At 40.7% G+C, this 26,237-nt stretch overlaps 9 protein-coding genes and 2 non-coding genes across 16 annotated transcripts in view; 6 read left to right on the top strand and 5 right to left on the bottom strand.

Moving 5' to 3' along the window:
* Positions 1–2,780: 2,780 nt before the first annotated feature.
* On the bottom strand, positions 2,781–7,130 carry LOC115626612 (serine/arginine repetitive matrix protein 1). Of its 2 annotated transcripts, none has more exons than XM_030522018.1 (6): positions 7,021–7,130; positions 4,577–5,280; positions 4,418–4,509; positions 3,992–4,349; positions 3,428–3,889; positions 2,781–3,364 (listed from the first exon to the last, which is right to left on the bottom strand). In XM_030522018.1, the coding sequence occupies exons 2-6, from the start codon at positions 5,234–5,236 to the stop codon at positions 3,227–3,229; spliced, it is 1,710 nt and encodes a 569-aa protein (XP_030377878.1). In that variant the 5' UTR covers positions 5,237–5,280; positions 7,021–7,130; the 3' UTR covers positions 2,781–3,226. The 2 variants fall into 2 exon arrangements, with proteins under 2 accessions (XP_030377878.1, XP_030377869.1); XM_030522009.1 differs by lacking the exon at positions 7,021–7,130 and adding an exon at positions 6,098–6,980.
* A 125-nt stretch (positions 7,131–7,255) lies between these two features.
* Positions 7,256–8,939, top strand: LOC115634734 (rRNA 2'-O-methyltransferase fibrillarin). Its single transcript, XM_030532620.1, has 3 exons — positions 7,256–7,374; positions 7,513–7,967; positions 8,250–8,939. The coding sequence occupies exons 1-3, from the start codon at positions 7,362–7,364 to the stop codon at positions 8,829–8,831; spliced, it is 1,050 nt and encodes a 349-aa protein (XP_030388480.1). The 5' UTR covers positions 7,256–7,361; the 3' UTR covers positions 8,832–8,939.
* A 120-nt stretch (positions 8,940–9,059) lies between these two features.
* On the bottom strand, positions 9,060–9,141 carry Trnas-uga. Its single transcript has one exon. It is a non-coding gene; the product is annotated as a tRNA-Ser (tRNA).
* A 130-nt stretch (positions 9,142–9,271) lies between these two features.
* Trnas-uga lies at positions 9,272–9,353 on the top strand. Its single transcript has one exon. It is a non-coding gene; the product is annotated as a tRNA-Ser (tRNA).
* A 405-nt stretch (positions 9,354–9,758) lies between these two features.
* Positions 9,759–14,400, bottom strand: LOC115634732. 4 transcript variants are annotated; one of them, XM_030532618.1, is made up of 6 exons: positions 14,264–14,400; positions 13,781–13,923; positions 13,434–13,621; positions 10,757–11,041; positions 10,243–10,689; positions 10,036–10,179 (listed from the first exon to the last, which is right to left on the bottom strand). In XM_030532618.1, the coding sequence occupies exons 2-6, from the start codon at positions 13,899–13,901 to the stop codon at positions 10,036–10,038; spliced, it is 1,185 nt and encodes a 394-aa protein (XP_030388478.1). In that variant the 5' UTR covers positions 13,902–13,923; positions 14,264–14,400. The 4 variants fall into 4 exon arrangements, with proteins under 4 accessions (XP_030388476.1, XP_030388478.1, XP_030388477.1 ...); XM_030532617.1 differs by having other exon boundaries at positions 14,077–14,340; XM_030532616.1 differs by lacking the exon at positions 14,264–14,400 and having other exon boundaries at positions 9,759–10,179.
* A 275-nt stretch (positions 14,401–14,675) lies between these two features.
* On the bottom strand, positions 14,676–15,617 carry LOC115634735. 2 transcript variants are annotated; one of them, XM_030532622.1, is made up of 3 exons: positions 15,515–15,617; positions 15,002–15,451; positions 14,676–14,932 (listed from the first exon to the last, which is right to left on the bottom strand). In XM_030532622.1, exons 1-2 carry the CDS (start codon positions 15,547–15,549, stop codon positions 15,022–15,024), a joined length of 465 nt encoding a protein of 154 aa, XP_030388482.1. In that variant the 5' UTR covers positions 15,550–15,617; the 3' UTR covers positions 14,676–14,932; positions 15,002–15,021. The 2 variants fall into 2 exon arrangements, with proteins under 2 accessions (XP_030388482.1, XP_030388481.1); XM_030532621.1 differs by lacking the exon at positions 14,676–14,932 and having other exon boundaries at positions 14,946–15,451.
* Positions 15,618–15,898: 281 nt separating this feature from the next.
* Positions 15,899–18,722, top strand: LOC115634730 (probable ATP-dependent RNA helicase DDX27). The gene is made up of 5 exons (XM_030532614.1): positions 15,899–16,038; positions 16,103–16,936; positions 17,132–17,864; positions 17,923–18,466; positions 18,527–18,722. The coding sequence occupies exons 1-5, from the start codon at positions 15,946–15,948 to the stop codon at positions 18,678–18,680; spliced, it is 2,358 nt and encodes a 785-aa protein (XP_030388474.1). The 5' UTR covers positions 15,899–15,945; the 3' UTR covers positions 18,681–18,722.
* Positions 18,723–18,784: 62 nt separating this feature from the next.
* On the top strand, positions 18,785–20,811 carry LOC115634731 (transient receptor potential cation channel subfamily A member 1). Its single transcript, XM_030532615.1, has 5 exons — positions 18,785–19,086; positions 19,151–20,034; positions 20,100–20,162; positions 20,223–20,418; positions 20,474–20,811. Exons 1-5 carry the CDS (start codon positions 18,997–18,999, stop codon positions 20,630–20,632), a joined length of 1,392 nt encoding a protein of 463 aa, XP_030388475.1. The 5' UTR covers positions 18,785–18,996; the 3' UTR covers positions 20,633–20,811.
* Positions 20,812–21,118: 307 nt separating this feature from the next.
* Positions 21,119–23,392, top strand: LOC115633331 (DNA mismatch repair protein Mlh1). Its single transcript, XM_030530767.1, has 4 exons — positions 21,119–21,234; positions 21,288–21,315; positions 21,368–22,031; positions 22,115–23,392. The coding sequence occupies exons 1-4, from the start codon at positions 21,122–21,124 to the stop codon at positions 23,290–23,292; spliced, it is 1,983 nt and encodes a 660-aa protein (XP_030386627.1). The 5' UTR covers positions 21,119–21,121; the 3' UTR covers positions 23,293–23,392.
* Positions 23,393–23,559: 167 nt separating this feature from the next.
* LOC115633870 (succinate dehydrogenase assembly factor 2-A, mitochondrial) lies at positions 23,560–24,445 on the bottom strand. Its single transcript, XM_030531367.1, has 3 exons — positions 24,314–24,445; positions 24,063–24,250; positions 23,560–23,984 (listed from the first exon to the last, which is right to left on the bottom strand). Exons 1-3 carry the CDS (start codon positions 24,329–24,331, stop codon positions 23,711–23,713), a joined length of 480 nt encoding a protein of 159 aa, XP_030387227.1. The 5' UTR covers positions 24,332–24,445; the 3' UTR covers positions 23,560–23,710.
* A 141-nt stretch (positions 24,446–24,586) lies between these two features.
* Positions 24,587–26,237, top strand: part of LOC115634177 (low-density lipoprotein receptor-related protein 1) — a 73,733-nt gene continuing 72,082 nt past the window's right edge. The window contains exon 1 of the mRNA XM_030531763.1: positions 24,587–25,227. Within this exon, the coding sequence (XP_030387623.1) occupies positions 25,080–25,227 (148 nt within the window). The 5' untranslated portion in view covers positions 24,587–25,079. The remainder of the gene's footprint in view (positions 25,228–26,237) is intronic.

Below are 26,237 nucleotides of genomic sequence, written 5' to 3'. Positions count from 1 at the left end.
ATATGGCTATAACTTTATTTCTAATCAACCTATCATAATGAAACTTTACGGATATATAATCATTAACTGGATGTAACTACCAAATTTTAGTTCAAAATTTCAAAAATTACGGGAGTTATAGAAAATCGTGAATAAAGGGGGAGTAGGGGGTGCATCAGGAGAATCTGGATACCAAGTTTGGTTATTCTAGCTCTTATAGTTTCTGAGATCCTTGCGTTCATACAGACAGACAGACGGACAGACGTACATGGCTATATCGACTCATATAAACATTTTTTTTTCAGCATAACATTGACTGTTAACAAGATAGAATGTAATGTCAAGCAAGCACGGCTGTGATATGTCCTGCAGCCAAAAAAAAAAAAAAAAAGGCTTATAGCTGCAGCAAAAAGAAGAAGACTAGCAACCTCCCTGCTGCAATTTGTGGGCATAGTACTAGAGTAAAATCGCCGAACTTTTTTGTAGAACTAACCGATTTAAATTATAATTAATAGTAGTTATTTATATATTTTGCAAAGTTCATTTATATATGTATGTTCATGTGTGTGACTCTGGAATTGTTGACAGTATTGATAAAACTTTGTAGCCTGGAGGGAAGGGTTTCTTAACATTCGGACAACAGGGTGTAAAACAAAGTACAAAGGTCAAATGCACTCAAAAGGTAGACGTAGTTGTGTGTTGTTAAGTTTTGAAACATAACAGCCAGGTGCACTAAGCTTGGTGCAGGCGCAGCATCGATCCATAGAAAAATCAGACCTGGTAGAATAACATTTTTGTTTACAAAAAAATATCTCAAGCAAGTACTCTATCCTCTATATAAACTTTATGCATATCCTACTCTGATTTTTCATTTCAGAGTATTTTTTGATTATTTGTCATTTGGTCATCCATGGTAACTATTCGCGACCTGCTCGGCATTCATATACTTACCATCCAGTGTGACAATAAGATTCTGAAATATGCTGCTTAACTAATTCCAATATTTTCATACATAAACAATTTCGTGTGTAGAGTATCGATATGAATTAGTAAACTTATTAATTAAAAACTCTGGATGCAAAGCTTCAACGTAAATTACCTAAAACTATGAAAGTGATAGTGAAATCGACATCACGATTCGTCTCGCAACCAAAAAAAATTAAACAATCCCTTGTTGGATTCGGAATAAGATTAATGTGAGCTAAGTCGTTTCCAAAATACAGGGGTTCATCCATACATATGCATTGACTTACCAATTTTTGTACAGATGCTGACAAATAATCTGTTTCCAAAAGAAACTTCCGCTGCTGTGTTATGTGCGTATAGCAAATATTTCGTTGATAACCTTTCTTGGGATTAACTGATTCAAATGAAATTTGAAATATATGTAGAACCTTTCATATGAATTATGTCCAGTCAATATCCATTTTCGACCAGAAATTTCAGCAACAGATTGATTCTCCGGCTATATACATACATACATATACATATGAGTTCAGATAACGAATATGTTTTTTATATTTTACAAACATATTTAACTTAAATACATAACTCTTGGTTGGCATTAAGCTCCTCTCCTCTCGGTGCCATAAAGATCGGGTCTTCGTTGGCTAAACAAAGGTATTTGCTGTCGCGCTTGTTCCACTAATGAGAAATCTAGATCCGCCACGATAATTTCTTCGCCAGCGCCGGCTCTTTTTACGATTCTCGCCCAAGGGTCGACTATCATTGAATGACCATAGACCACGTATGACTCATTTGGATTATGCGCCAAGGAATTAGTTGATTATCCCACTGTAGAGGACCTGTAGCAGTGCTAAATCAAGCTGGGCGGATACTCATTTCACATCCTTCATTGCGGTACAAACGAATTATCTCCTTGAACCGTATGTCATGGCAAATGATAATGCCCTTCTTATGTCGGGTATGGTAAATGAATGTGTGGGACCAGGATTGCAAAATTATTCAGGCAATGTTATCCTTTACAGTGCTTTCAATTTATTGTTCGGCATTTTGGATATTTACAATTTTATCATTTGTAAGCTTCAGCTGTAAAACAGCTAACCGTAAAACTAAAAACAAATATTTATATCACCATAAAAAATGGTGGAAATTATTTTAATCTTACTATTGCTAGCTATCGTCATGCTTAGTTAATTAAGGACACGCATTACACCATAATTATAACTCGTTCTCTAGGCCTATTAAGCCGTAAATAGCGCTGGCAGAAAATATTTGTACTTTTTTATAGGAAAATATTCAAGAAGTTTGGTTCAACGTTCCTGTACAGATTTGTCAGAAGTTGGTATCCTTTATGCCTGTGAGAATCCTTTGTTCCTTTTTTTTAATATATAAACGATTATTAAACCTATTAATATATGTAAAACTCGGTTTAACGACTGAGTTGTTAGAAAGACTAGTGCTGTAACATATAAGTATTTGTTGCACTAGGAACTATTTACCAATAAATAAATAAATCAAAAAATCATCAAGAATAATGGCGGATATTCAGTGTGTTCTAATCAATTCAGTACAATATGGGACTTTAAATGGCAAAAATGCAATATTTATTACTAATTTTGTTGGGCACACCTATTATTAACCAAACGCCAAGTTATTTTTAATAGTTGGTGGAACTATTTATTATTTCTTTTGTCGCTGAAGTGTTTCTTTCAAAAACTAACTCATTATTTGAAAAAAAAAATTAAATATGAAAGCCAAGCCTTTTTTTTAAAAAAAAAAATGTATATATGCTCACCTATTTTTCTGTCCAGGCGCGAATATAAAATAAAACCACTGGATTTGTATAATTTATATGTTGTATTTGTATTGTGATTAGTTAAATGTTATATATACTTTATGCGTTTACAAATGTCTCAGCAAGGGGTGCGTTTGATCGCACGTGCACACACAGTCATACATACAAGTATATAACTTACATGTTACAATGTTATTTTTACCGTTATTTAGATGAATGTCGGTTGCTCCGTCAACGCGCTTGAGAAAAGAATGGAAAAGGTGAGTTGTGCAAAAAGGAAGTGACAAACAAATGCAATTTCCATACATTCATAATGTACAAAAAGAACAATGAAAAAATGTAAAATAAAGCAACAAGCACACGGGAAAATAATAGAATAATAGATAAAGAGAATAATAGATAACAGAGTCAAAAAATGGGAAAATGAGATGAAGCAAAATGATTGAAAAAGCATCTTTTCTGCAAAAAGCGCAGAACGCACGAATCAATTTAATTTAAACGCTGAGTGACTGGCAACTTTTTGCGACGACGTCGCAGCTGCTGGCTACGATCCCAGTACTCATAATAGCGTTCCTGTTTTAACCACTCTTGATATTTATACCACCATTCCTCCCATTTGATGTAGTCCTGAAACGAGTTATTAGTGTTACATTAACAAGCATTGATTTGATTTTGCTTTTTTGTATCCACCTTCAGATCCAGATCGCGCAAATAACCGCGACTCTTGTAGTATTCGTAACGGACGCGTACGTCATCCCACGACAACATGCCCGACGGTGCTGTTGTGGCCAACTCCTCCGGAAAGTGGCCAGCCGGTGCCGGCGAATAGGAGTAACGACGCGGTGGCGTTTCGAGCCCCTCCTCGATCATTACCTTAAGCGCGCCGCCGGTCGAATCTTTTGTGATGCGCATATTTTCCATATTGCTGCGATCGATGCTCCATTGTGCCATTTTCCCGAAGCGCTCAGACAGCGTTAGCCGCGTTGTGGCCGAGAAGCTGGGCATGGCTTCATCGCTGTCCGAACCACCCGAATCGTCCGAATCTGATGAAGAGTTACCATTGGCAGCGGCGCTGGACGATGCTGAGGCTACGTTGCCAGCGTTCGGATGTTTTTTACGTTTCTCACCCTCGATTTTGATGCGCGGCCGAAGCTGAAAGGAAATAAATAATCGTTAATTAATTAATAAAATGGTGTTAAAGTCGCAATCCCAAATATACATTTTGATCCCTTGACTATCACCCTGAATAATCACCTCTTTTTCCTTCTTTTTCTTTTTTGCTTGTGGTGGAACGCCAGTCGAGGCAGCAGACGCGGGCTCTGGTGGCTCTGGCGGACGATGCTTGAGACGCGGATCTTCCGGCGGCGGCGAGTGACGTGTTGCGCGTCCGATTTTCATGTGCATATCCGACGAAGCACTACGTTCATGACTAATATGTCGCATTTTGCCATCGCGGTATTTATCGATACCAGGCGCGGCTCGCACAGGCGGCGGAGTACTTGGCCGTCCATGAATGCGTCCATGTGACTCCGGCGGTGGCAAAGGCGGTGCAGGCCCACCTGCCCGATAATGGCCCCGTGGCTTTGGCGGCGGGGAACGCGGACCGCGCGAACTATATGACGGCAAATAAGAATCATTAATTTGATGATGAGAAACTCTGGAGCAAAGGCATATACTTACCGAGATCTATGACGATGGCTGGGCGAACAGAGCGAGCAGGAATCATCAGAGCTGCTACTCATTGAGCTGTTGGAACGCGAACGTAACGGATGCTACAATAAAATATGACAAAATAGCTATCAGCATTAATCTCAAGGTGGGCATAAAAGAGTGTCTTACCCGCGGTGGTGGTGACGGTGGACGCTTGGAGCGTGGCAATATATGTGCTCCACCGATGACACCACGTTTATCAGCTCCACCTGAAGGTGGTAACGGAGGTGGTGGAGAACGACGTCGACTCATTGGCGAACGCGACGATCTAGGTTTTCGGCGTAGCGCCGACGACGATGATGCCGCCGACGGTTCGGGTGGGGATCGAGGTCGCCCATAACCGCCAGGACGACGCATCAAATCGTTTGGAGAACGCGCCCCCATGCCGCGCGGTGGGGGTGAACGCGGACGACCACGCAGTGGTGGGTGCGGCGATGGAGGCGACATACCGCGACGATCCATGCTATGCATAGGCGGGCCCGGTGGAGAGCGACGTCGCGGCGGTAACGGCGACAGCGGTGGAGATTTACGCAACCGAGACCGACTTCGAGAACGAGATCGAGCATAACGTGGTGGGGGACCAACTGGTGCGGAGCCCACACCCGAATTGTAACGACCGTATGCATTGCTACCACCGCCATCGCGTTCACTCTCGCCAGAGCTGCTTTCGCCCTGTATGTACATCTTCTTGTAGCCGGTGTGTCGCCATCTATTCGGATCTTTCTCCTCGGCTTCAATCAACTTCTTATCCCAATAATCGTTAGTAGTATTGGCACGTGCCTTCTTCATCACGTTGTCTATTTCGCGACGCTTGCCAGCGGGTAGCGAAGGATCTAAAATAGACATAAGAATGGGAAATTAAGCAAATTGTTTATATGAGCGTAAACAGCAGCGGTTTATAGTACAACATCGGTATAGATACCAGAAGTCTAAATATTAAATTTAACCCCTGGCGTTTGAGGATCAACAGTTTTCATTTGTTATTTCATTTAAGTTCTGCTTTTTATTTTATTTTACTTTTTAATACATTTATTATTGTTTTTGATTTTTCTCATAAATTGGTTCATAATTTCAGAACATACATATTATATGTGATAATTCACAATTTAATAAGCTTATGTGGATTAGTTAATGGGTTTTATCTATCGGATTTCACTTTCAAGTGCAATATATATATACTCAAGAGCTTACTTCAGAAATGATATAAAATGTTAATAACTTTTAAAAGTGCCTATTTTTCTCCAATTACCAACGAATCGAACTTATTACATATATACGACTTTGTAGTTTTTATACCCAAAGTATATATGTATATGGTTAATCTTGGGATGAAACGACCCGATATAGCCAGGCTTATTCGTCCGTCTTTAGGATTTTAATTTATAATGATTTGGTCTAATAACCACAGGAAAACTAACATTTTAAGAATCTATCTCATAGAAATAAACAAAGTATGGTACGTTTTTTAAATTCCACGAAAAACAAAGACAATATTTCGTGATGTCAACAATTGATCCAGCGAAAAGGGCCAAAATATGAGACATGGCAACCCGTTCAAATCACACGCCCAATCAACAAGTTGCCCAATTGATGGCTACACATATGTATGTACATAAGAATCGTCTTTAAATCTACCAAAAGGTTTAGTACCTGTTATGCGTGCCGCTGTGGGCTGCCTGTCCATATGCAATTTTGGATTTAAATCGGCGCGTCTGCGCGACGCCATTCTGCAATTTTTTTTAGCAAACGCGAGCACGCGCGAATTATTCAACGATAACAACGGTAAACAATTTTAAAACACTTTCATTCAGATATATATTTTTTATTAATAATATTTCACAAAAAGCTGCAAATACAATTACAATTGATATTTATTTAATAAACTTGGCAAGGAAAAGGCGTTAACCAACAATGAAGAGGAGATAATGAAATAAATTACAACAATTGCACACCTGTGCATTTGATATTGCAGTCCATCGCGCGAGGCAGCATCAGTAAAGGCGCTCGCGCCGCAATGTAAAAGCATGCCCAACACCCACTCTAAGGCAAGGACACGCCCATTGCGTTAAAAAAAATTCAACGGCTGAAAACGTAAAAGGTAACGCGCCCGATCGCGGCTGCTTAGTTGCGCATACGGAACCGGGAATCAAGGATCCAGCCATGCCCCGACGCGTAAATATAATCGATGTGCGAACAAATTGCATGGACACAAATGTTTTTGATTGTTTTCATGTCTTTTGTCTTTGCCAGCTGTAGTCTCAACCGGTAGCCATGGCATTTTTTTCACGTAAATAAAAAGAACAACATAAGTTCTTTGGAATGTTTTTTGCGTTCTTGCAGCGCACCTTCGCATACACAAGCATAGGGCAATCCCGGATATAATATATTTCTATTTTTATTAGACGCACATAAATACGTTAACTTTTTTTTGCTTTGTCAGCAGAGCACCCGACCCGACCGAATACCGACACCCGCGACGACTGGGACGAGAGCGATAGCGACGCAAGCACTCTTTTCCAACGACTTTAAGCTAGTTAAAACGCTAGTAACAAGCACTAAACTAATTTGCTTACATTTTCATTCGTATTGCGTGCAAGCTTTTATTTGGCTGCTTCAAATAAGCAATGCAATAAACTCACGACGAACAAAATATAATTTCTCCCAATAAAATCTTCACGCAATTTCGGCCATATTGTATTGGAGATGTGCAAGCATGATTTAATTATATATCTTATCGAATTTCGCCTCTGGTCAACACCAAAACCATTATTATCGATAAAAATTTGTTGTGAATGGCAAACACACACACGTGGTTCTTTCTTGCGCGTAAGAGTACAGCAGTTTGAAGCGCCGCGTGCCTTTCCGGAGATTTAATTTCTATAACTTCTAATTTACAACATCGGTACAGTCAATTATGGGTAAACCAGGCAAGTAACATATATTTAAAGTGAAATACATCGTTGGATGGTTGTTTGCACAATTCCAAGCACATCATTTTTAACCTCTCTGTGGCTTAAAAAAATGCGGCTCGTATATACTGAAAAAAAAAAATATTTTTATTGCAGGATTTAGTCCACGCGGTGGTGGTGGCGGCGGTTTCGGTGGTCGCGGCAGTGGAGGAGGTGGTGGTGGCGATCGAGGCGGTCGAGGAGGTGGCTTTGGTCGTAGTGGTGGCGGTGGTGGTGGCGGCGGCGGTAGAGGAGGTGGAGGATTTGGTGGACGTGGCGGCGGCGGACGTGGTGGTGGACGTGGAGGAGGAGATGGGGGTGGCCGACCCAGTTTTGGTCGTGGAGGTGGCGGCGGACGTGGCGGTGGTGGCCGTGGAGGAGGACGCGGCGGCGGTGGACGTGGTGGCGGCCGAGGCGGTGGCGCTGGCGGATTTAAAGGCGGCAAAACTGTCACAATTGAGCCACATCGTCACGAGGGTGTTTTTATTGCCCGCGGCAAGGAGGATGCACTTGTTACACGCAACTTTGTGCCTGGCTCCGAAGTGTATGGCGAGAAACGTATTTCCGTTGAGGTACGTAACTGGTATTTCCCTCTTGTTTTTCTGTCAAATTTCTATGGCCCATGATGAGGTTGTGCAGGGGTACAGAACATGGCAAACTGTGGCCATGAGCCGCCGTCGCATCTATCGGTGCTGTGTGCACTTTAGGTGCACATGAAGCAGTTGCCGTTGGGCGGTGGTGCGCTTAGAACTATAGCACAACTGAGGTCAAATCGCAAAAACGCGTCCAAGAATGATATCGTCTTTTATAAGCCTCTCAATTCTAATCTTTCAATTCTGTAACTTGTTTCACAGACTGGCGGCGAGAAGATTGAGTACCGTGTGTGGAATCCGTTCCGTTCCAAGTTGGCTGCTGCCATTCTAGGCGGTGTGGAGAAAATTCACATCGCGCCTGGCTCCAAGGTGTTATATTTGGGTGGCGCTTCCGGAACTACCGTGTCGCATGTATCCGATGTTGTTGGACCCGAAGGTCTGGTCTATGCCGTTGAATTCTCTCACCGCTCAGGTCGCGATCTGATCAATGTGGCAAAGAAGCGTACGAACATCATACCGATCATTGAAGATGCACGTCATCCACACAAGTACCGCATGCTAGTTGGTATGGTGGACACGATTTTTGCAGATGTGGCCCAACCCGACCAGGGACGTATTGTTGCCCTGAATGCGCAGCATTTCCTTAAAAATAACGGACATTTTGTCATATCGATTAAAGCGTCGTGCATTGATTCGACGGCGCAACCTGAAGCAGTATTCGCTGCGGAAGTCAAGAAGATGCAGGCTGACAAGCTGAAACCACAGGAACAACTGACGCTGGAACCCTATGAACGTGATCATGCTGTTGTTGTGGGCGTATATCGTCCACCACCGAAGCAGTGAATCGCAATTTTTGGGGCGTTGTTAGTTTTAAGACTACCTTCATTTATCCAAGCGTTTTGTATTAAGTTTCTTTTATAAATATAGATAAACCATAGTTTTACAATTAAATCAAAATGAAGTTTATTTGTAACATGCACAAAACTTTAAAAAGAGAATCGGACATTATTAATTTAAAAATATAATATAAAAATACTGCAAAAAAGCGGCATTGGTCACCGTAAAATGTGTCGCTGCGGACAGGATTCGAACCTGTGCGGGTAGTACCCAATGGATTTCAAGTCCATCTCCTTAACCACTCGGACACCGCAGCTTGTCGAACGGCGGCACAAATATACTATATAAAGAATTGAAACCAAAACGCCACCTATACGAAATTTGTGGCAAATTAGTACAAATACAACCCTGGACAGTTGCTTGCACTTTGTCGCCACCAGAAAAAAGCTGCGGTGTCCGAGTGGTTAAGGAGATGGACTTGAAATCCATTGGGTGCTACCCGCGCAGGTTCGAATCCTGTCCGCAGCGTCGATTGTGTATATGCGATATTTAAAATATATGGAGCCCGATAGTCGTTTTTTTAAATTTAATTTTATTAAATTAACGTCAATTTTTCACGATCATGTATTTCACAAAGACAATAATAATAACAATGCAATTATTAACTTACAGTCTAAGCAAAAATATTCAACGGCACAGGGACGCAGTTAACTTTTCAGCGAACCAGTACAAGACAGAGACAAACAAAAACACGTACATATATGATGTGTAATTAAATGTATAAAATCGCAAAATCTTAGTGTAAAACGTGCACAAAATGCTTTGCGAGAACGTAAAATATAAATTGAAATATTTAATGTAAATACTGAACGCCAGGATCAAATTTAGTTATGCTTTAATAAATTACATCAAATGTGTCCAACGCAAATATCATTAAAAACAAAACCTAATACAGTTTATTTATAGTATATGTTCAAATTTTTTCAAAATTGTGAATAAGGCATCGATTTCAAAATAGAATACTCGTATGTGCATGCATTTTGAAGAATGTACGATTGTATATTCTTCGGAGTTAAGTTTATTGTTACAATGGGTTCTTATCTTTCATTTTACGTTCTTACAAGACCTTTTCGTTTTCCTTGCTTGTATACGCGCACATTTCTTATGTCGTTCTCATATATAGTTATCACCGCCAATATTGTTACGCTGTTTACAATTTGGCACGCTTTGGCACACCAACCGAATCCAGAACACCGCACAATTCCAAATGCTTGAACAGCGCCTCCAAATATTCATCGCGATGTTTCACATAATGGCCGGCGTGTTGCGACCGTTCCCAGCATTTGAAGGTCACCTGTTATGCAATAAAAATAAAATGTTATTTAATTTCCAATCTAATTTCAAGCTATAACTCTACCTTAATATTAGCGCGTTCCCAATTTTCGCGCACGGCCTGATTCGATTTTGGTGGACCAATCAGGTCATTCTCTGAGACGAAGAACAAAGCCGGAGCCTTGAGAATTGTGGAGTGAAACATTTGGCTGGATCGCATATAATGTATGGTCGCCTGATTGTGGAATGTCTTCAGATGGTAGAGCGTATAATTGCGCAATGCGCTCTGCATGCGTGCATTTTTCGGAAATATTGACTTGGGCACACCCACGGGTATTTCGGTAATATCGGCAGCACTGTCCCAAATCTGGCAGGCAAAACGATCAAGAATACTGCCATAACGTGCCATATCGCGAGACATTTGCAACATAATTTCTCCAAATTGATAGGCGCCCACAGAGAAGCCATGCATCACAATAGGCGCGTATGATTTATTGTTCTCCAGAAATTTTAGAGTTTCTGCGGCTACGACCTATTCGAGTAGAGAGCAATTTGTTATTTAGGGTTCAGATCGACTCAGTACAGAATCAAGGACCCACTTGCGTGCCTTTCGTTGGCCAGAGAAGCTGCCAGGGTGTAATATGGACGACCATCACATCGAAACCCATTTCAGTGTAGATCTCGGCATATTTCTTCAAGTGCTTCTGCTTGGCCATCAGCCAAGCCATCATCATAACAAGTGGATTATTGCCTGTGGGCTTCTTGAAAGCTAGTGTCTGTGGATCCACTTCGATATTGGCCTTGTTGTTCGTATATAATGTCATATTTTTGGTTATATCCTTGGAGGATATGAACCGGCGAGATTTTAATGGTGCCATTGCGCTCTGAAGAAAGTAAAGATAGAGCTCATTAATAGTATATTTCCTGGTTATTGAGCAACAAGTGGTATTGGGACTATTTGATTTGTTATTGTTGTTGGTTACAATCTATGCATGCTTGGAGTTGGCGCATATAGGATAGGTCTGGTCAATTACTTGATTAGATACGTGTGGCTTTAGTGGCGCGTTAGACTTATGGTTTATTGATTAGATAGAAGCTAAGAAGACTTTGGCATGCAGCTCAGCTGTTAAATGCCATAAAAAAATTAAGTGGATGATCTAATTACATATATGGACTTATTTATTTGTTGTGGAACTGTCCAAAATACTTATTGTTATAGTTCACCTTATTTCATTATACGCTTTTTAAATCTTTAGTGAAAGGATGGAAAGGAGGATGAAAGCAACTAGCAGCAGGACTTCACAGAAATTCGAAAATATACCCAAACTCGCAAATGTAAGCACAAAACTAAACAGGCCAGCTGAACCTTCGATTTGCTGGGGTTTAAACAGCCGATAACGATAGCACCCTCAAGTTTGAAAGAACACCCCCGGCCTATCGAAAGAGCTTGCTGTTAAGATAAGGGAAATTATTTTAGCGTATAATGTGGGCACAGCAAAATCTAAATTAAAAACAAAATTTGATTATCGGTTGGACAGATAGACATAGATAGCTTTTGATTGTTTGTTCAAGTCAATTACAAATTATTAAAGCCCACAACACTCGTTCGATCGAAAACTTTATCTTTTGCCCATCGGTCTATCTTTAGATTTTCCACTGGTTTTTGCCACATTTTACAATTGCGTTAATTTGGTCAATTTTCTTAATTTTAAAAATGTTTATACCTATCGTACACATAGGTACAAAGAGTTTTAAAGTCGGAGGACACGACTTTAGCTTTTCCACATGCTTCTTTACTATCCTATGGTTTTAATGCTAGTAGGCTATGTTTATCTATTTACTAGCTCTTGAGATATAAATCTAATCTAATCTAAGCTTGAAACACATGAATACATATAGTAAACAGACTAAACATATCCGGTTCCCCTCTTTTCTGTGTGGTATGAATTGTTTGATAATGAAGTGGTCATTACCCCATTTGGAGCAATATCACAGTCCTATAATTGATTCTATTTAAAGACTAGCTTATATTTTGCACGTTTTTCTTCTTCTTCACTCCAAAATTATCCACTCATTCAACCACACACGCCTAGCTATTTATGCTTGACATTTTGAACTTGACTCACAAGTTTCAGGCGTTGATATACGCGCAAAATAATGACCAACAAGATGACCAAAAGCGCAATTTCAATTACTATGTCCATAATTATGGAAAAACTATCCAAAATACTGAGTAGCTAGCTAGTAGATGCAGGTGCAAAAACTTTGACTGAGTGACTGACTGGCTGACTGCCATATCGAATGGGACGATCACGGCTGGATTCTACGTACAAATGTTCCAATGATAAAATGTTTTCGTGTATTTGTGTGTGTGTCTATATGGAAGAGCTTGTGCAACATATGGCGGATCAGACGTGGTCTTACACACCCATGCACAAATGTTTTTGCGGCGGATTATATTTCATTCCGTCACTGGAAGAAAGAGCACCTCGTCAAACAGACTAGGTGGCTTGACAAAAGAGGGAAGCTTAGTTGGCTGGAATTTTAGTTGAGAGACCGAAAGCTTGACATTGAGCGCAAATACATATGTACATATATAGTATATATATGGCCATTATGATTTATCATAAAAGCTACACGACTGTTCCAATTGAGCGTGTGTAGATGGCGTGCCAAGAGGTCGGCTTTGAATTTACAAAAGGTCGGGTACGTACGCACGTAACTATGTACATATGTATGTATGTAACTGTACAGAAATAGGCCAAGAAAAATGGGACAACATCCATCGAGGCTTGACCAAACCGGCGAAGGGTTGTTCAAGTTCGATGGACGGTTTAAATGTCCATCAAAATGAAGTCAAGCATAAAATTAACGTATACTAATTACAAACAATTAAAAGATAATAAAAATTATAAAATGTTATATTATACAAGCCAGACATAGTATAAGTTTAAAGCGCGCAATCAGGCAGACAACAAAAATAGCAAGAATAAAACAAAGCACAAATTAAAGCCGAGTACAAAGTTCAGGTATTTAACAGAGCAATTTAACAGATCCACTGCAAAATTTTGTACCCCGCTGCTAATGCGGTGCTGCTTCTTTAGTAATGTTAGTGAACTGTTAGTAGAAATGCAAATGTTATGCCAATTTCAAGCTTCAATTTGAATGCATAATTAATTGAAAAATTATAGGGTCTCATTATAGGTTAAATTGTTGAACGAGCTGAATTGGATGGGTAAAGAATTAAGCTAATTATATTATGTTTAACATAATTACCTGCAACGGCGTTTGCAGGCTTGAGAAATTTCTATATAACGGGCGTTGCATTGACTCGCTCTGCCGCAGCAGCCCTAGCCCCTTGCCGCCGGAGAAGGTGTAGGAGCTTGGAGCATTGTGGCCTTTGCTGAAACTGTTGTCGGCGTAGAGATTGTCGAACGGCGCAGCAATGCTGCGGCTATTTTGTGCTGTTGCGTTGATATTTGCCGAATGAGTGGGGGGGTGTGTGTGTGTGTTTGCGTACATGTGTGTGCGTGAAAAGGACAAAGAACGCAAGTATATATGTATGTATGTACGTATATAATATAAACAATAACACATTTCCATTAAACAACTAAATAAATTACCACCAAATGAAAGACCCACGGCCAATGTTGCGGCTGTGCGGCCTGCCGCAAAGGGCAATTTTATTGATTTTTTCGATGCAGTTGCGTAAAATGCAGTGCGGTAGAAGAAATGCGAAGCCATGTTGCGTGTAGAACGGCACAAACTGTAAATACGACACACAGGCATGTTTAAAAGATTTTTATTGGCATGTATGCTTGTATGTATGTTGCAACGACGCTGCACCTGCACATACACACACACCAATACACACACATTCACTCACACACAGATATTGCATTTTTTGAAAAAAGCGTACTTTGGACTTTAGCGGTCGCTGCCATTGCCGCTAACTTGGCTGCAGACGGGTTTAATTTATAATAAATTGATATAAATATGTATAAGTGTATGCACAGACGTGAGGAGGATGTGTGTGAATTTATCTGCCAATGGTTTGAATTTGGATTGCTAAAGTGATCGGCCACGCACAACTGCGCAGCACTTACACTTTCGACTATGCTAAACGCGTTCTATTTTTTGCGACTATCCCAGTGTGGACGATGGTAACTAAATAACAAAAAATGTATGTATATTTATGAGAACGCCACAAAAACTTCACCCGCCGCGTACGTTGTTGTTGTTCCAAGCGAATGAAAACAACTGATTACATAGTGTTGAAAAGCTCTAAAAAATCAAAATAGCGTCGATGACCAAAGGTACATATCTTTATTAAACTGAAAAAACCTATTCTTTTAGATGTACTTATTTTAAAAAAAATTATCTTAAATTTTTAAAATTAATTAAACTTAAAAAACTTTTACAATCTATAATATAGGACAATAAGAAGTATTGCAATTAAATATAATATAGCACAACTGGAAATATATTAATAAATCGGTGTCAGAAAAATTCATTGGAACTACTACTTTTACACAAGTGTCTCCGCTTTAGTCGATTTATAAATTAGCTATGCAATTTTTTAATTACTTGCCTACTAGATATATCAAAATATAACCTCTTAACTATGTATAATAAATAACCCTCTAATCCTCTATTGTAAAGGTTTGTTCTGTTCCATGAACGTGCTTTCGATCTGTTAGAATGCTTAAAGACATTCGATTTTCTTTAAATTCCCCTTTCATGATTTCCTCGACATTGCAAAACTGAATATCAGGCTGGAGAACAAAATAAATTAAAATAAAATAGTTTTTTAATAAACTTTAAACTTATGACGTTTCTCTAACCATCTATGTATTTGATTAAATTATTGTGCAGCCATTTTAGCATTCAGTTGGCTCAAATCAACGCCCAGTTCTATAAGACGCTTTTCCTGCTCTTTGGTGTCCAAGCCGTGCTCTTTATTGTATTTGTAGTTGACCGTTAGCTGCACCTCTTCTAATCCACTCACGTGGTCGTACAAATCTCCCTCTAGTCGCTGATCAACGTCGCTCTCCTCGCGCAAAACGCAAAAATAGAGCAGAAAGATGCCCAGGCTGAAGGAGATTACGTAGGGCTGGTACCACAGCGCCTCATCGCTGCCCCCACTGCGAGTGTCGCGCGCACGCCAAGTAGCCGCCTGGCTTCCAAAGAATTTTATAGGATCGTTTGTATTTTGCTGTTCTCCGGCTTTATCTTCAATTGGCAATTTTTGTGCGAAACACCGAGCCGCAGAAACAGAAGTCGGATGAATTGGTCTATAAAATATATTAAAATATTATTTTAAACTATTTTTATTGCTAGTGCGAATACAAGCTTACTTTATACCACTTCCCTTTCTCAATAATCGCAACATTTTAAATGCTTTTAATGTATCAAATACAATGAACAAAATTTCATAACAAATGAGAAACAGCTGTGCGTCGAAATTTCTTGCAGTGCTGACAATTTACTTGCAGTTCTCAACGGTCAATCAACACTACGATACTCCCTACTGACTCTTCTTTAATAAGGATATTAGAAGTCAACAATAAAATAATTACAGAAATAGTGTAAATTAAATATGCAAAAAAATTAAAAATACTTTGTAAACAGTCAACAGCGAACAACAGATACAAATTTAAAAACTAATAGTGCTGCCAATTTATCTTCTGCAAAGCAACCCTACGCTCTACTCTACCTGCGCATCTGTTCTTATGCCACACGTGTTGCGGATTCTAAACGCGCGCTATCTATTTTTCGTTTAATCAAAATGGGTGCAACAAAGAACATAGATTTGATTGGCACCATTGAAGATGACGCCGAAGTGGAAAATTTATCTGAGGATTCCGATGCCGAAGTGGAGGTAAGTTGCAATAAGTTGTTAAATAGTGTAACAGAGATTTTAAATATAATACCAACCGGCACAGTATCAACCTACGAAGTTGCGCCACAAAAAGATAACCGAATTCGAAAAAGGTTTCGAATTTGTCAGTTCCGTCAAGGAGTACAACCAGGACACTTGGGACGATCTAATGAAATATGTGAAGCGCAAGGCGCGGACAAAAACGGATGATAAAATTGCAGCACGGCTGCAGAAACGCGAAGGCGTTGCAGCAACGGCCAAAGATGCTGAAGAAAGTGATGAGGAGCTGGAACTGTCTGATGACGAGCTCAAGCACGATAACCTGCGACTGCGGGAGAAAAAACAGAGCAAGAACAAGAAGAAGAAAAGGCAAATTGACGACGATGATGAAGAAGAGGAAGGGGAAAAAATGCAATTCGATGATACGGTGGAGAGCAATGAACAGATTACCTCATTCTATCAAATGAACCTCTCTCGTCCATTAATGCGAGCCATCGGTGTGCTAGGCTACATTTACCCCACTCCAATTCAGGCCTCTACCATACCGGTTGCTTTATTAGGTCGAGACATATGCGGCTGCGCAGCCACGGGTACGGGTAAAACTGCAGCATATATGCTGCCCACAGTAGAGCGTCTATTATATAGACCGTTGAACAACAAGACCGTCACACGTGTGCTCGTTTTGGTGCCAACGCGTGAGTTGGGCGCCCAAGTCTATCAGGTCACTAAACAGCTCTGTCAGTTCACAACCATTGATGTAGGTTTGGCAATCGGCGGCTTGGATGTTAAGGCACAGGAAGCGGTGTTGCGTCAAAGCCCAGATGTGGTCATTGCCACACCTGGTCGTCTAATCGATCACATTAAGAATACACCCAGCTTTAGTTTGGATTCTATAGAGGTGAGTCAGTCTCTTCTTTTAAAATGTTTCCATAATGCTGTGATTATATCCGTCCTTGCGCACTGAGCCTTCTGGCTGTGTAGATAGTGCTATGGCTCTTGAGTCTGCTGAGCAGATGCAAGCTGAGCGAAAATAGTTTCTTAAATATTTAAAACGGCATAGTTCCATACTAATCTGCCTCTGTTTTACTCCTAGGTGCTCATTTTGGACGAAGCTGATCGTATGTTGGACGAGTACTTTGCTGAGCAAATGAAAGAAATCATTAACTCCTGTTCGAAGACACGACAGACTATGCTCTTTTCAGCTACCATGAGCGAGCAAGTGAAGGACTTAGCTGCCGTATCCCTAGACAAACCGGTCAAGGTGTTTGTAAATAATAATCAACAGGTAGCCTTTAATTTGCGCCAGGAATTTATACGTATTCGTGAAGATAAGGAGGGCGATCGTGAGCCCATCCTTGCCAGCTTGATATGCCGCACCTTTCACGATCATTGCATGGTCTTTGTGCAGACCAAGAAACAAGCACACAGACTTCATATACTTCTTGGTTTGCTTGGCGTGCGGGCTGGCGAATTACATGGAAATCTGACGCAGCAGCAACGCTTGGAATCCCTTAAAAAGTTTAAGGAGGAGCAGATCGATGTGCTCATTGCAACAGATGTGGCAGCACGTGGATTGGACATTGTGGGAGTGAAGACAGTCATAAATTTTGTAATGCCCATTACCACTGAGCATTATATTCATCGCGTAGGACGTACAGCACGTGCAGGACGTGCGGGTATATCAGTCTCACTTGCTGGCGAAAAGGAGCGCAAGATTGTTAAGGATATTATCAAAAATGCCGAGAGCAGTGTGAAGAATCGCATTATACCACCAGAAATCATAGAGAAGTACCGCAATAAACTTACAGCATTGGAACCAGAGATTCGTAAGCAGACTTTAATATCACCATATTTTGTAAATACTTTATGTCTAATCCCAAACAGAGAACATTCTTGATGAGGAACAGGCTGAACGTCAACTCGCCAAAACAGAGCAACAACTATCGAAGACAGAGCGGAAGCTTTTGGGACAAAACAATGAGAGGCGGACTTGGTTCCAAACAAAGAAACAGCGAGAGGAAGAGAAGGAACGGCTGTCGCTGACCACTCCCGATGAAAATTCAAAGACAGCGGCCGGAAAAGCAAAGGGTGCTATCAAACGTAAGCGCCCCGAATACGGAGGCGATGGTGAGGATGGTCCACCAGTCAAGGAGCTTGAGGCCAAGCGAAAAAAGAAGAAGGAAGAACCGAGAAGAAAAACGCCCGAGCAGTTGGCCAAAGAACGTGCCATGAAAGAAATTGAGAAAGTGTCATTGGTGCGTGCCAAAATGGCAAAACTGCGCAAACGACCGGGCAAACTGGGAGCCACCTCAGATGTCCCCAGGCATGTTGGAGCAGGAGGAGGAGGAAAACCCAAAAGACGTGGCGGTCAGTCCGCTTTTACAAATGATTTGACCGATGTTAGTCGCGGCGGTGCACTCCGGTTAAGGTATGTTATATTACAGATTATATTAGTTTATATGTTCATTATTTTAAAATTTCTTTATAGATCCGAGGCTAATCGTCACCAGAAAATGAGCAAAATTGCGGCAAAGAAGAAAATAAGCAGCGTTAAATTAACCAACAAAGCAGGCAAAAATAAATTCAACAAAGGCAAAAACTTTGGAGGTCCGCGCCATGCAAAAAAGGGTAGAAATAAATAAATGCAAATGTATATAAAATAATAATAAATAACTAATATCAAATATTTTTTTGGATAACGTTCAAAATAGACAGTTTAGAATTTCTTTTAGGATCAAACATTGCCGACACTTCAAGTTTTTAAATGGCTTGGGATTATTTAAAATAACCGTTATATTCTAGTGATGCCAATCTGTTGGAAGCTCGCTCAGCTGCGGCGTTAAGTTGGGTGCGACAGGTTCTCGATGTCATTTTTGTTTGGTTTTTCGTTCGGTACGCATTTTTGTTAATGTTGGAAATGTTTTGGGAAAAGTGAATTTTTTAACGCCTAAACATAAAATGACCAAAATGCATTGCACTTATGGCCCCCCGCCAGATTCGGATTCAGATGAAAGCTATGATGGTTTCTACTTTGATACAAATGAGACGGTAAGCGAGCTCCGCCATTGCGTGCCTCATCTACAAGTAAAGCATTTTTCCCAATTTGCCGCAGTTTAAACGCGAGAGGCCCAAATCATATATACCCAAAGACCAAAAACTCTATGATGCACTGAAGGATGGCGATGTGGAAGTGGTGAGCGCGGAAATCGACGCTCTTAGTATTCATGTGGACGATTCCGTGCGTGGAGGCTTTACAATGTTACTGCATGCCTGCGCTGAAGGACACTACAATTTAGCCGAGTACTTGATTGTGAAGCGGGGCGCCAATGTCAATAAGCAGGTAGACTCTGACATGCCGCTAATGAAAGCCTGCGATTGTCGTCGCAACGAACCGCAACTGGTCGAGAGATTAGTAAATCTACTGCTACGCAGTGGGGCCGTCATAAATGTATCGGATAAATATGGCATGACACCGTTTATGTTCGCCTGCCGTAATGGATATACGAGCGTTGTGCGGCTTCTGCTCAAGGACGTATCTTTCGATGCCGTTGACAATCAAGGTTGTACCTCAATTTTTCACGCCGTTGAGATGAATCGGCCCGATATTGTCAAGTTGTTGGTGGACGCTGGCGTTAATGCGACAATAGCAAATAATAAGGGCTATACCCCCACACAGGTGGCCGAATTTCATGGATTCTATGACCTACTCGACATCTTGCCGCGAAAAAGCACAAGCTACCAAGTGCCATCCCAATTTTTGGGTTACAGCAAGTTGAGTGATCACATACCAAGAATTTTTCTGAAAACGGAATGTCCCGAGTACTTTCAGGACTTGAATACTATTCTGTACTCGATCAACATGCAGAATATGTTGGAACATTTTGCCAAGGCGCGCGTTTCGTTGGGCGAATTTCTAGTAATGGATGAAAAGAAGTTACAAGACGTGGGCATTGAAATGCCTCTCTACCGTAATAAGATTATGAAGGGCATATTGGAGTGAGTATGCATTAAACGTGGTTAATAATTTACGCATATATTTAACAAATTTTTACATGCGATAGTTTTCATCTGCATCATTGGTCCAAAAAGTCCATTGCGCGCATCAAAAAGGACGGCATGAATAAGTAGGTTGAGAAATACCGCATAACAAAAGTTGTATCTAACCCGCCCTCTTTCGATTGCAGCTTCTATGAAATCCTCATGATCACTGGCAATCACCTGCAGCATTTGGTCATCCTACAGTCCTCCATACGTTTTGTTATTCGCAATCAAGAGGCTGGCAATTTCGGTAAACTAACCGAGCTGCAACTGGCTAACTTCCAAAGCAATTTAAAGGCATATCGTGAGGTCATTAACGATCTCAAAAAGACCGTAAAATACGTAAGTAGGCGAGTTATTTATTTAACATTTATTTACCACCAATATCTATTCACAGCTGGCATCTTTTAGTCCACCGAAGAATCCGCTTCATATCGACTACAATGAAATTTTGGCACAACGCAAACGCAACAAAGTGCGTAAAATTTTCAAATACACAACAATTATTCTAGGAATCTCAGTTTTTGTTTGCTTGAAGTGCAAATTTCTTTTCTAAACACAAACCGTATTATTAGTTCACAAAACTTTTGTGAATCGAATACAGTACAAAAATACACTGAAGCGTTCCTTTCCATTAAGAATTTCAAAAATTCCATTAAGTATATGCAAGTTAATCAAAATATGTTAAACCTTTTCGAATAGAGAGCTTACTGCTTAAACACCAATCTTTTGAATTTATATGATTGTTGAAGCTTGAAGTTAAATGAGTTAATAAATAAACGTTGATGTTTAAATATTAAATATGCGTTTAAAAAGATGATCCTTGATTTTCTGAGCATGAATTACTGTTTAAAAGCTCGTTTTTCTGTGATATACATATACTTTTAAAAAACTATAATTCACCATACTGTGGAGATAAAGTGCGAGTCCGCGCTTCATTCTGTTTTGCGCATCAAGCGCTCACACAAATGCACATAAGTTGGCAGCCCCAACGGTTTAGTATTTTGTTTACAATTTTTTTAGCACCATACGTTTCTTTGGCGCTATGCAGGAGCCGGGCGTTATAAAAAGACTTGATGAGGCAGTTGTTAATAGAATAGCCGCTGGCGAAATAATTCAGCGTCCAGCCAATGCGCTTAAGGAGCTATTGGAAAACAGGTAAAAGGTTAATAATAATATCGTTGGAAAAATCACTAAAACTCGACTTTCAGTTTGGATGCTAAGTCGAACTATATTCAGGTAATTAATCCAAATACTAAATAGATTAGTGTATTAATGAAGTAAATATTAGGTAACTATCAAGTCTGGGGGCTTGAAGCTGCTCCAGATCCAGGATAATGGCACTGGCATACGTAAAGAGGATTTAGCAATTGTTTGTGAACGCTTCACTACCTCCAAGCTAAACAAATTTGAGGATCTGACGGAAATCGCTACATTCGGATTCCGGGGCGAGGCGTTAGCCAGCATCAGTCACGTGGCCCATTTGACCATACAGACAAAGACGGCGCAGGAGCGTTGTGGATACAAAGCTAGCTATGCGGACAGCAAGTTGCTGGCAGCTCCCAAACCATGTGCTGGAAATCAGGGCACCATCATCACCATTGAGGATTTGTTCTATAATATGCCCCAACGAAGACAGGTGCTGAAATCACCAGCCGAAGAGCAACAAAAGGTTTCCGATGTTCTATCCAAATATGCCGTTCATAATCCCCATGTGGGTTTCACACTCAAGCGGCATGGAGAGCCGCCATCGGTGAAAACGCAGGCTGGCACCACCCGTGCCGAGAATATACGCCTAATTTATGGAGCAGCCATAGCCAAGGAACTGCTCGAGTTTACCTATGAGGATGCCCTGCTTAGGTTTGAGGTTCATTGCCTCATGACTCAGGTGAATTATGCAGCCAAGAAGGGCATGCTCCTGCTCTTCATAAATGAGCGGTTGGTGGAATCTGCACGTGAGTGTTTCCTTTATTATTAGTCCCAACAATATCTTAACTTTAAAGACATTTGCTTAAGTTGGCTCCGTTTTGCATTCCAGCTCTCAAAGGAGCTGTCGATGCGGTTTATGCCAGTTACTTACCAAAGGGAAGTCATCCATTCGTCTACATGAGCCTAAAGCTGCCGCCGCACAATATCGATGTCAATGTCCATCCCACCAAGCACGAAGTCCACTTCCTCTACGAGGATGAAATTATTGAGAAGTTGAAAGGTCAAGTGGAGGCTCAATTACTCGGCAGTAATGCAACCCGTAGTTTCTACAAGCAACTAAAACTGCCGGGTGTGGCAGAGTCGGAGGAAGACACAAAAGAGAAAAGTGTAATGCGAATTTATGATAAGGATTTGGTGCGAACTGATTCACGTGAGCAAAAATTGGATAAGTTTTTGCAGCCATTAGTACAAAATGTTTCGGGACTGTCGGGCAGTTCCATGAGTTCTTCAGAGCCTTCACAGGAGGAAAGTTTTCGCCAGATTGCAGCACGTAAATCGAAGGAGGTGCGTCTCAGCAGCGTGCTGGACATGCAGCAGAAACTGGAACACCAATGCCATGTCCAGCTGCGCAGCATGCTCAAGCAATTGGTCTATGTTGGCTGTGTGGATGCCCGTCACTCGCTTTTCCAGTACGAGACTCGTCTCTACATGTGCGATATGTTCGCTTTTGGAGAGGAACTTTTCTACCAACGACTAGTCTATGAGTTTCAAAATTGCGCTCAGATTACAGTAACGCCACCATTAGCTATTAAGGAACTGTTACTGGTGGCGCTAGATAGTGCAGCTGCCGGGTGGACGGCCGAGGATGGGGATAAGCAAGAGTTGGCAACCAGTGCCACCGGCATATTGCAAGAAAAGGCGCCCATTATGAAAGAGTATTTTTCTCTGCGCATCTCGGAAGACGGATATTTGGAATCTTTGCCTGCCCTGCTGCCCAAACATATGCCCAGCAAGGCGCAATTGCCACTTTATTTGCTGCGTCTGGCCACGGAGGTTGAATGGGAACAGGAGGCGCCATGCTTCGAAACATTTTGCCGTGAGACGGCGCGCTATTATGCCCAAGTGGAGTTTGAAGACAGTGCGGATGTGAAGAAACAGAGGTGGCAAGTGGAACATGTAATGTATCCAGCATTCAAGAAGTTCCTATTGCCCCCGCAACGATTAAATAAAAAACTCTATGAGCTGACTAGCCTGTCAAAATTGTATAAAGTATTTGAGCGCTGTTAGTAGAAAGATGCATGCGATTTATCTAATCAGGAATAAGCTACAAATCCTATGGATAACAACATTTTGCATTTGATTATACATTAAAAGTCTAAAAAGCATAAAGGCCTAGATCTGATTAGATTATTTAGATTATTACAATTTATGGTCAGGTATTGTGTAATAGAATTAATAAAGTTGAAAGTTGTTATTTTAATGAGCAGTTCACATTTTTATTCAACAACAATTAACAAAAGGATTTTTTGGTCATAATGTAGAGAAGGCCAATGTTAAGCTGGAGGCATATCTATTGATTATATTGGACATGTGTATACTACTAGTTAAAATAGGATCGAACATAACCTAAGCTTAAAAATAAGCTAAGTATTGGATGCTAGAGTTTTGTTGAGGTAGGGCTGAACAATGCAAAATTTGTAATGCTTTAGTTTAGATCCGGCTGGCGAAAGCGCGTCACCCGCTCCGCATTCTTGACATGCTCCTTGAGTAGCCGCATTATTTCTGTATCGTATTCTGGCGGGGTAGGCTTCACGCCGGTGGCCCAGTAGAAGATGTCCCAATCGTTGCTGACGCCATTGATGAGCTGATCATAGATTGCCGTTTGTTCCTCATTAAAATCGTTCAGGTACTTCGCCACAAAGGTGCTAAGCAGCAGATCATTCTCGAGCATGCCGCGTTTGCGGGATTGGTAGATCAAGCTAGTTAAGCAATATGGAAATGGAATTGCATATACATATGTACATATATCCAGCATATGAAGGAAGAGCACTACTCACCGCTGTTTGCGTCTGGCAAGCGGCTCATTTGGACGCGCTGGATACTCGGGAATGGGCAAATGGTCGGGGTCGTCAAAGTCCACGATGACGTCATTTATGGGTGTGAAAAAGGGCTTCTCCTTTCCTGCGTTGGACGAGCAATTGCGACGCCATGGCATCAGCAGCCAACGTGAAATGTCACGCGTCAACTTCAGCAAACCAATTTTTCATTATGCAACAAAATTGGCATCAAAAAGGACGTGCTCACTTACCGTTAATTGACGCAACATTGTTTGTAATGTATGGCTGTATAGTTTTAGTTGAGAATTTCAGAATTTTTCCAGCAATTTTGCTTGGTTTTGTTTACGGCCAAAGTTATATTTTGAAGAAAATAAATAACAGCTGACTACCGGCTTTGAGAAAGTGCCAAATATGCCAACAAAATGCCAAACGCCTACTTTTCCTAAACAGCTGTGCGAATGGCAGCTCAAAACTTGTTTGCCAACGAGTGGTCAGTCTCTCTTCGGTTTTCGTGGTGTTCGCGTGAGGCGGAATTGCGCTTGTCTGTGAAAGAAAGCCATCGCTTCCGTATAAAAAAGAAAATTTTAATTCGAAAATTATGTGAAAATGGTGCTAAAATTTGTGTCAAATTGTATGTTAATGTAAAAGGCATACATTTAGTAATTCGACGGCGATATTTATTTGTTTTAAGTTCGAAAAAAAGTCTGTAACATACGCCGATTTAATGTGTGTTAGTGTTTTATGCATGCAATTGCGTGCGTTTGTGTATGTGTGTGTAGATTTGTTATTCGCGCGGCAAATGTGCAATTGAAATCAAAAATAAGTAAACGGTAGCTAAAATGTTAAGCTCAAATTAAAAAAAAACCATCATCTTACGCCAATGTTTTAAAGAAAACCCAGAAAATTCGTCGTTTGCTTGCTAGGGTCGGCCAGTGTGTTTGTTTTTTATTTGTGGGTTTTTGCAAAGTCAAAAACTAAAGAGCCGAAACGAACTGCAAAAGCAAAGTAAGCGGCAAGATGCCGGCAACAACAAAACTATGGTTTTTGTTGTTGTTGTTAGTTTGTATGCGGTCGCAGTTGGCGTTGTCATCGCCGCAGCCGAGGCAACTGTCGCTGCACCAGCAACAGGAGTCCACAACAACATTGAAGCCGTTGGCCGAGAAAGGTACGTAACAAGGCATGCCACATTTTACAAATACATGCACATACACATACATACATATGTATATGCATGCGTGTACTACATACATACTTGTGTTGGCAGAAAATACACATAAATATGTATGTGTATGCTGCCATGCTTTATCTCTTTTGGCTGTTGCCTAATTGTTGTTAATCTGCGGTGCATTAACCTTGTGCTGTCAGAACCTCGCAATCGAAATCGACGTCGACGTCGACGACAACGTTGATGGCAACGTCAGCCACGCCATGGACATGGACATGGCTTGAGTAAACAAACGTGCACACAAACTGCTCTCCCCCCTCTCAATTATGTCTCTCACCACGCTCTCTCACCCCAGAAATAACAACAGTTCGACTGGCCTCTGTACACTTTTTGTTATGCAAATTCCCTGCTTTTTGTTTCGGCTAAAAATACCACAACAAAAATATGCAAAACAATTTGTTATTGTTATTTTTGGATTCGCATGGAATTTTCGTAGCCGGTGCAAATGAATGGACGCGAAAATATTTCTGCACCACTGCATCAAAAACGCCAAAAAATTTGAGAAAAAAATGTTTCTTTACCTCTTTATAAGGACAATACTAATCGATACTTTCAAAATAGTTGTATTCAACAGAATTCACACACAATCCTACTACTTCATCTAATAATTATGATAGTTTACTGTTTAAATGAATTACTACAATGGGATTCAATTTAAATAAAATCGATTTAGTTGTTGCTCAACAATGTTTACATACTTACAAGTATTTATGTATTTGAATCTATTCCTCTGAGACGAAAACTATTAACCTCTTCATTATTCCGATTCTTCTGATGTTTAGAGAGCAAGTGTCAAGAACGGGCGAATGTTCTAGTTCGATGTGAGCAATTAGTGATGTTTGACAACAAATTACAAATTACATTCATTTGAAAAATAAAAAGGACACATCGGGGTTAAAAAAAAAAAAATACAGTTCAGCTGATTCCAAATTAATTTTGCAATGAGCATT

The sequence above is a fragment of the Scaptodrosophila lebanonensis genome, unplaced genomic scaffold (assembly GCF_003285725.1).
Source record: "Scaptodrosophila lebanonensis strain 11010-0011.00,11010-0021.00 unplaced genomic scaffold, SlebRS2 tig00000001-arrow-pilon, whole genome shotgun sequence".
Taxonomy (NCBI): Eukaryota; Metazoa; Arthropoda; class Insecta; order Diptera; family Drosophilidae; genus Scaptodrosophila; species Scaptodrosophila lebanonensis.
Note: the sequence above shows the minus strand (reverse complement) of the source record. Positions and strands in the feature narration are given on the sequence as shown.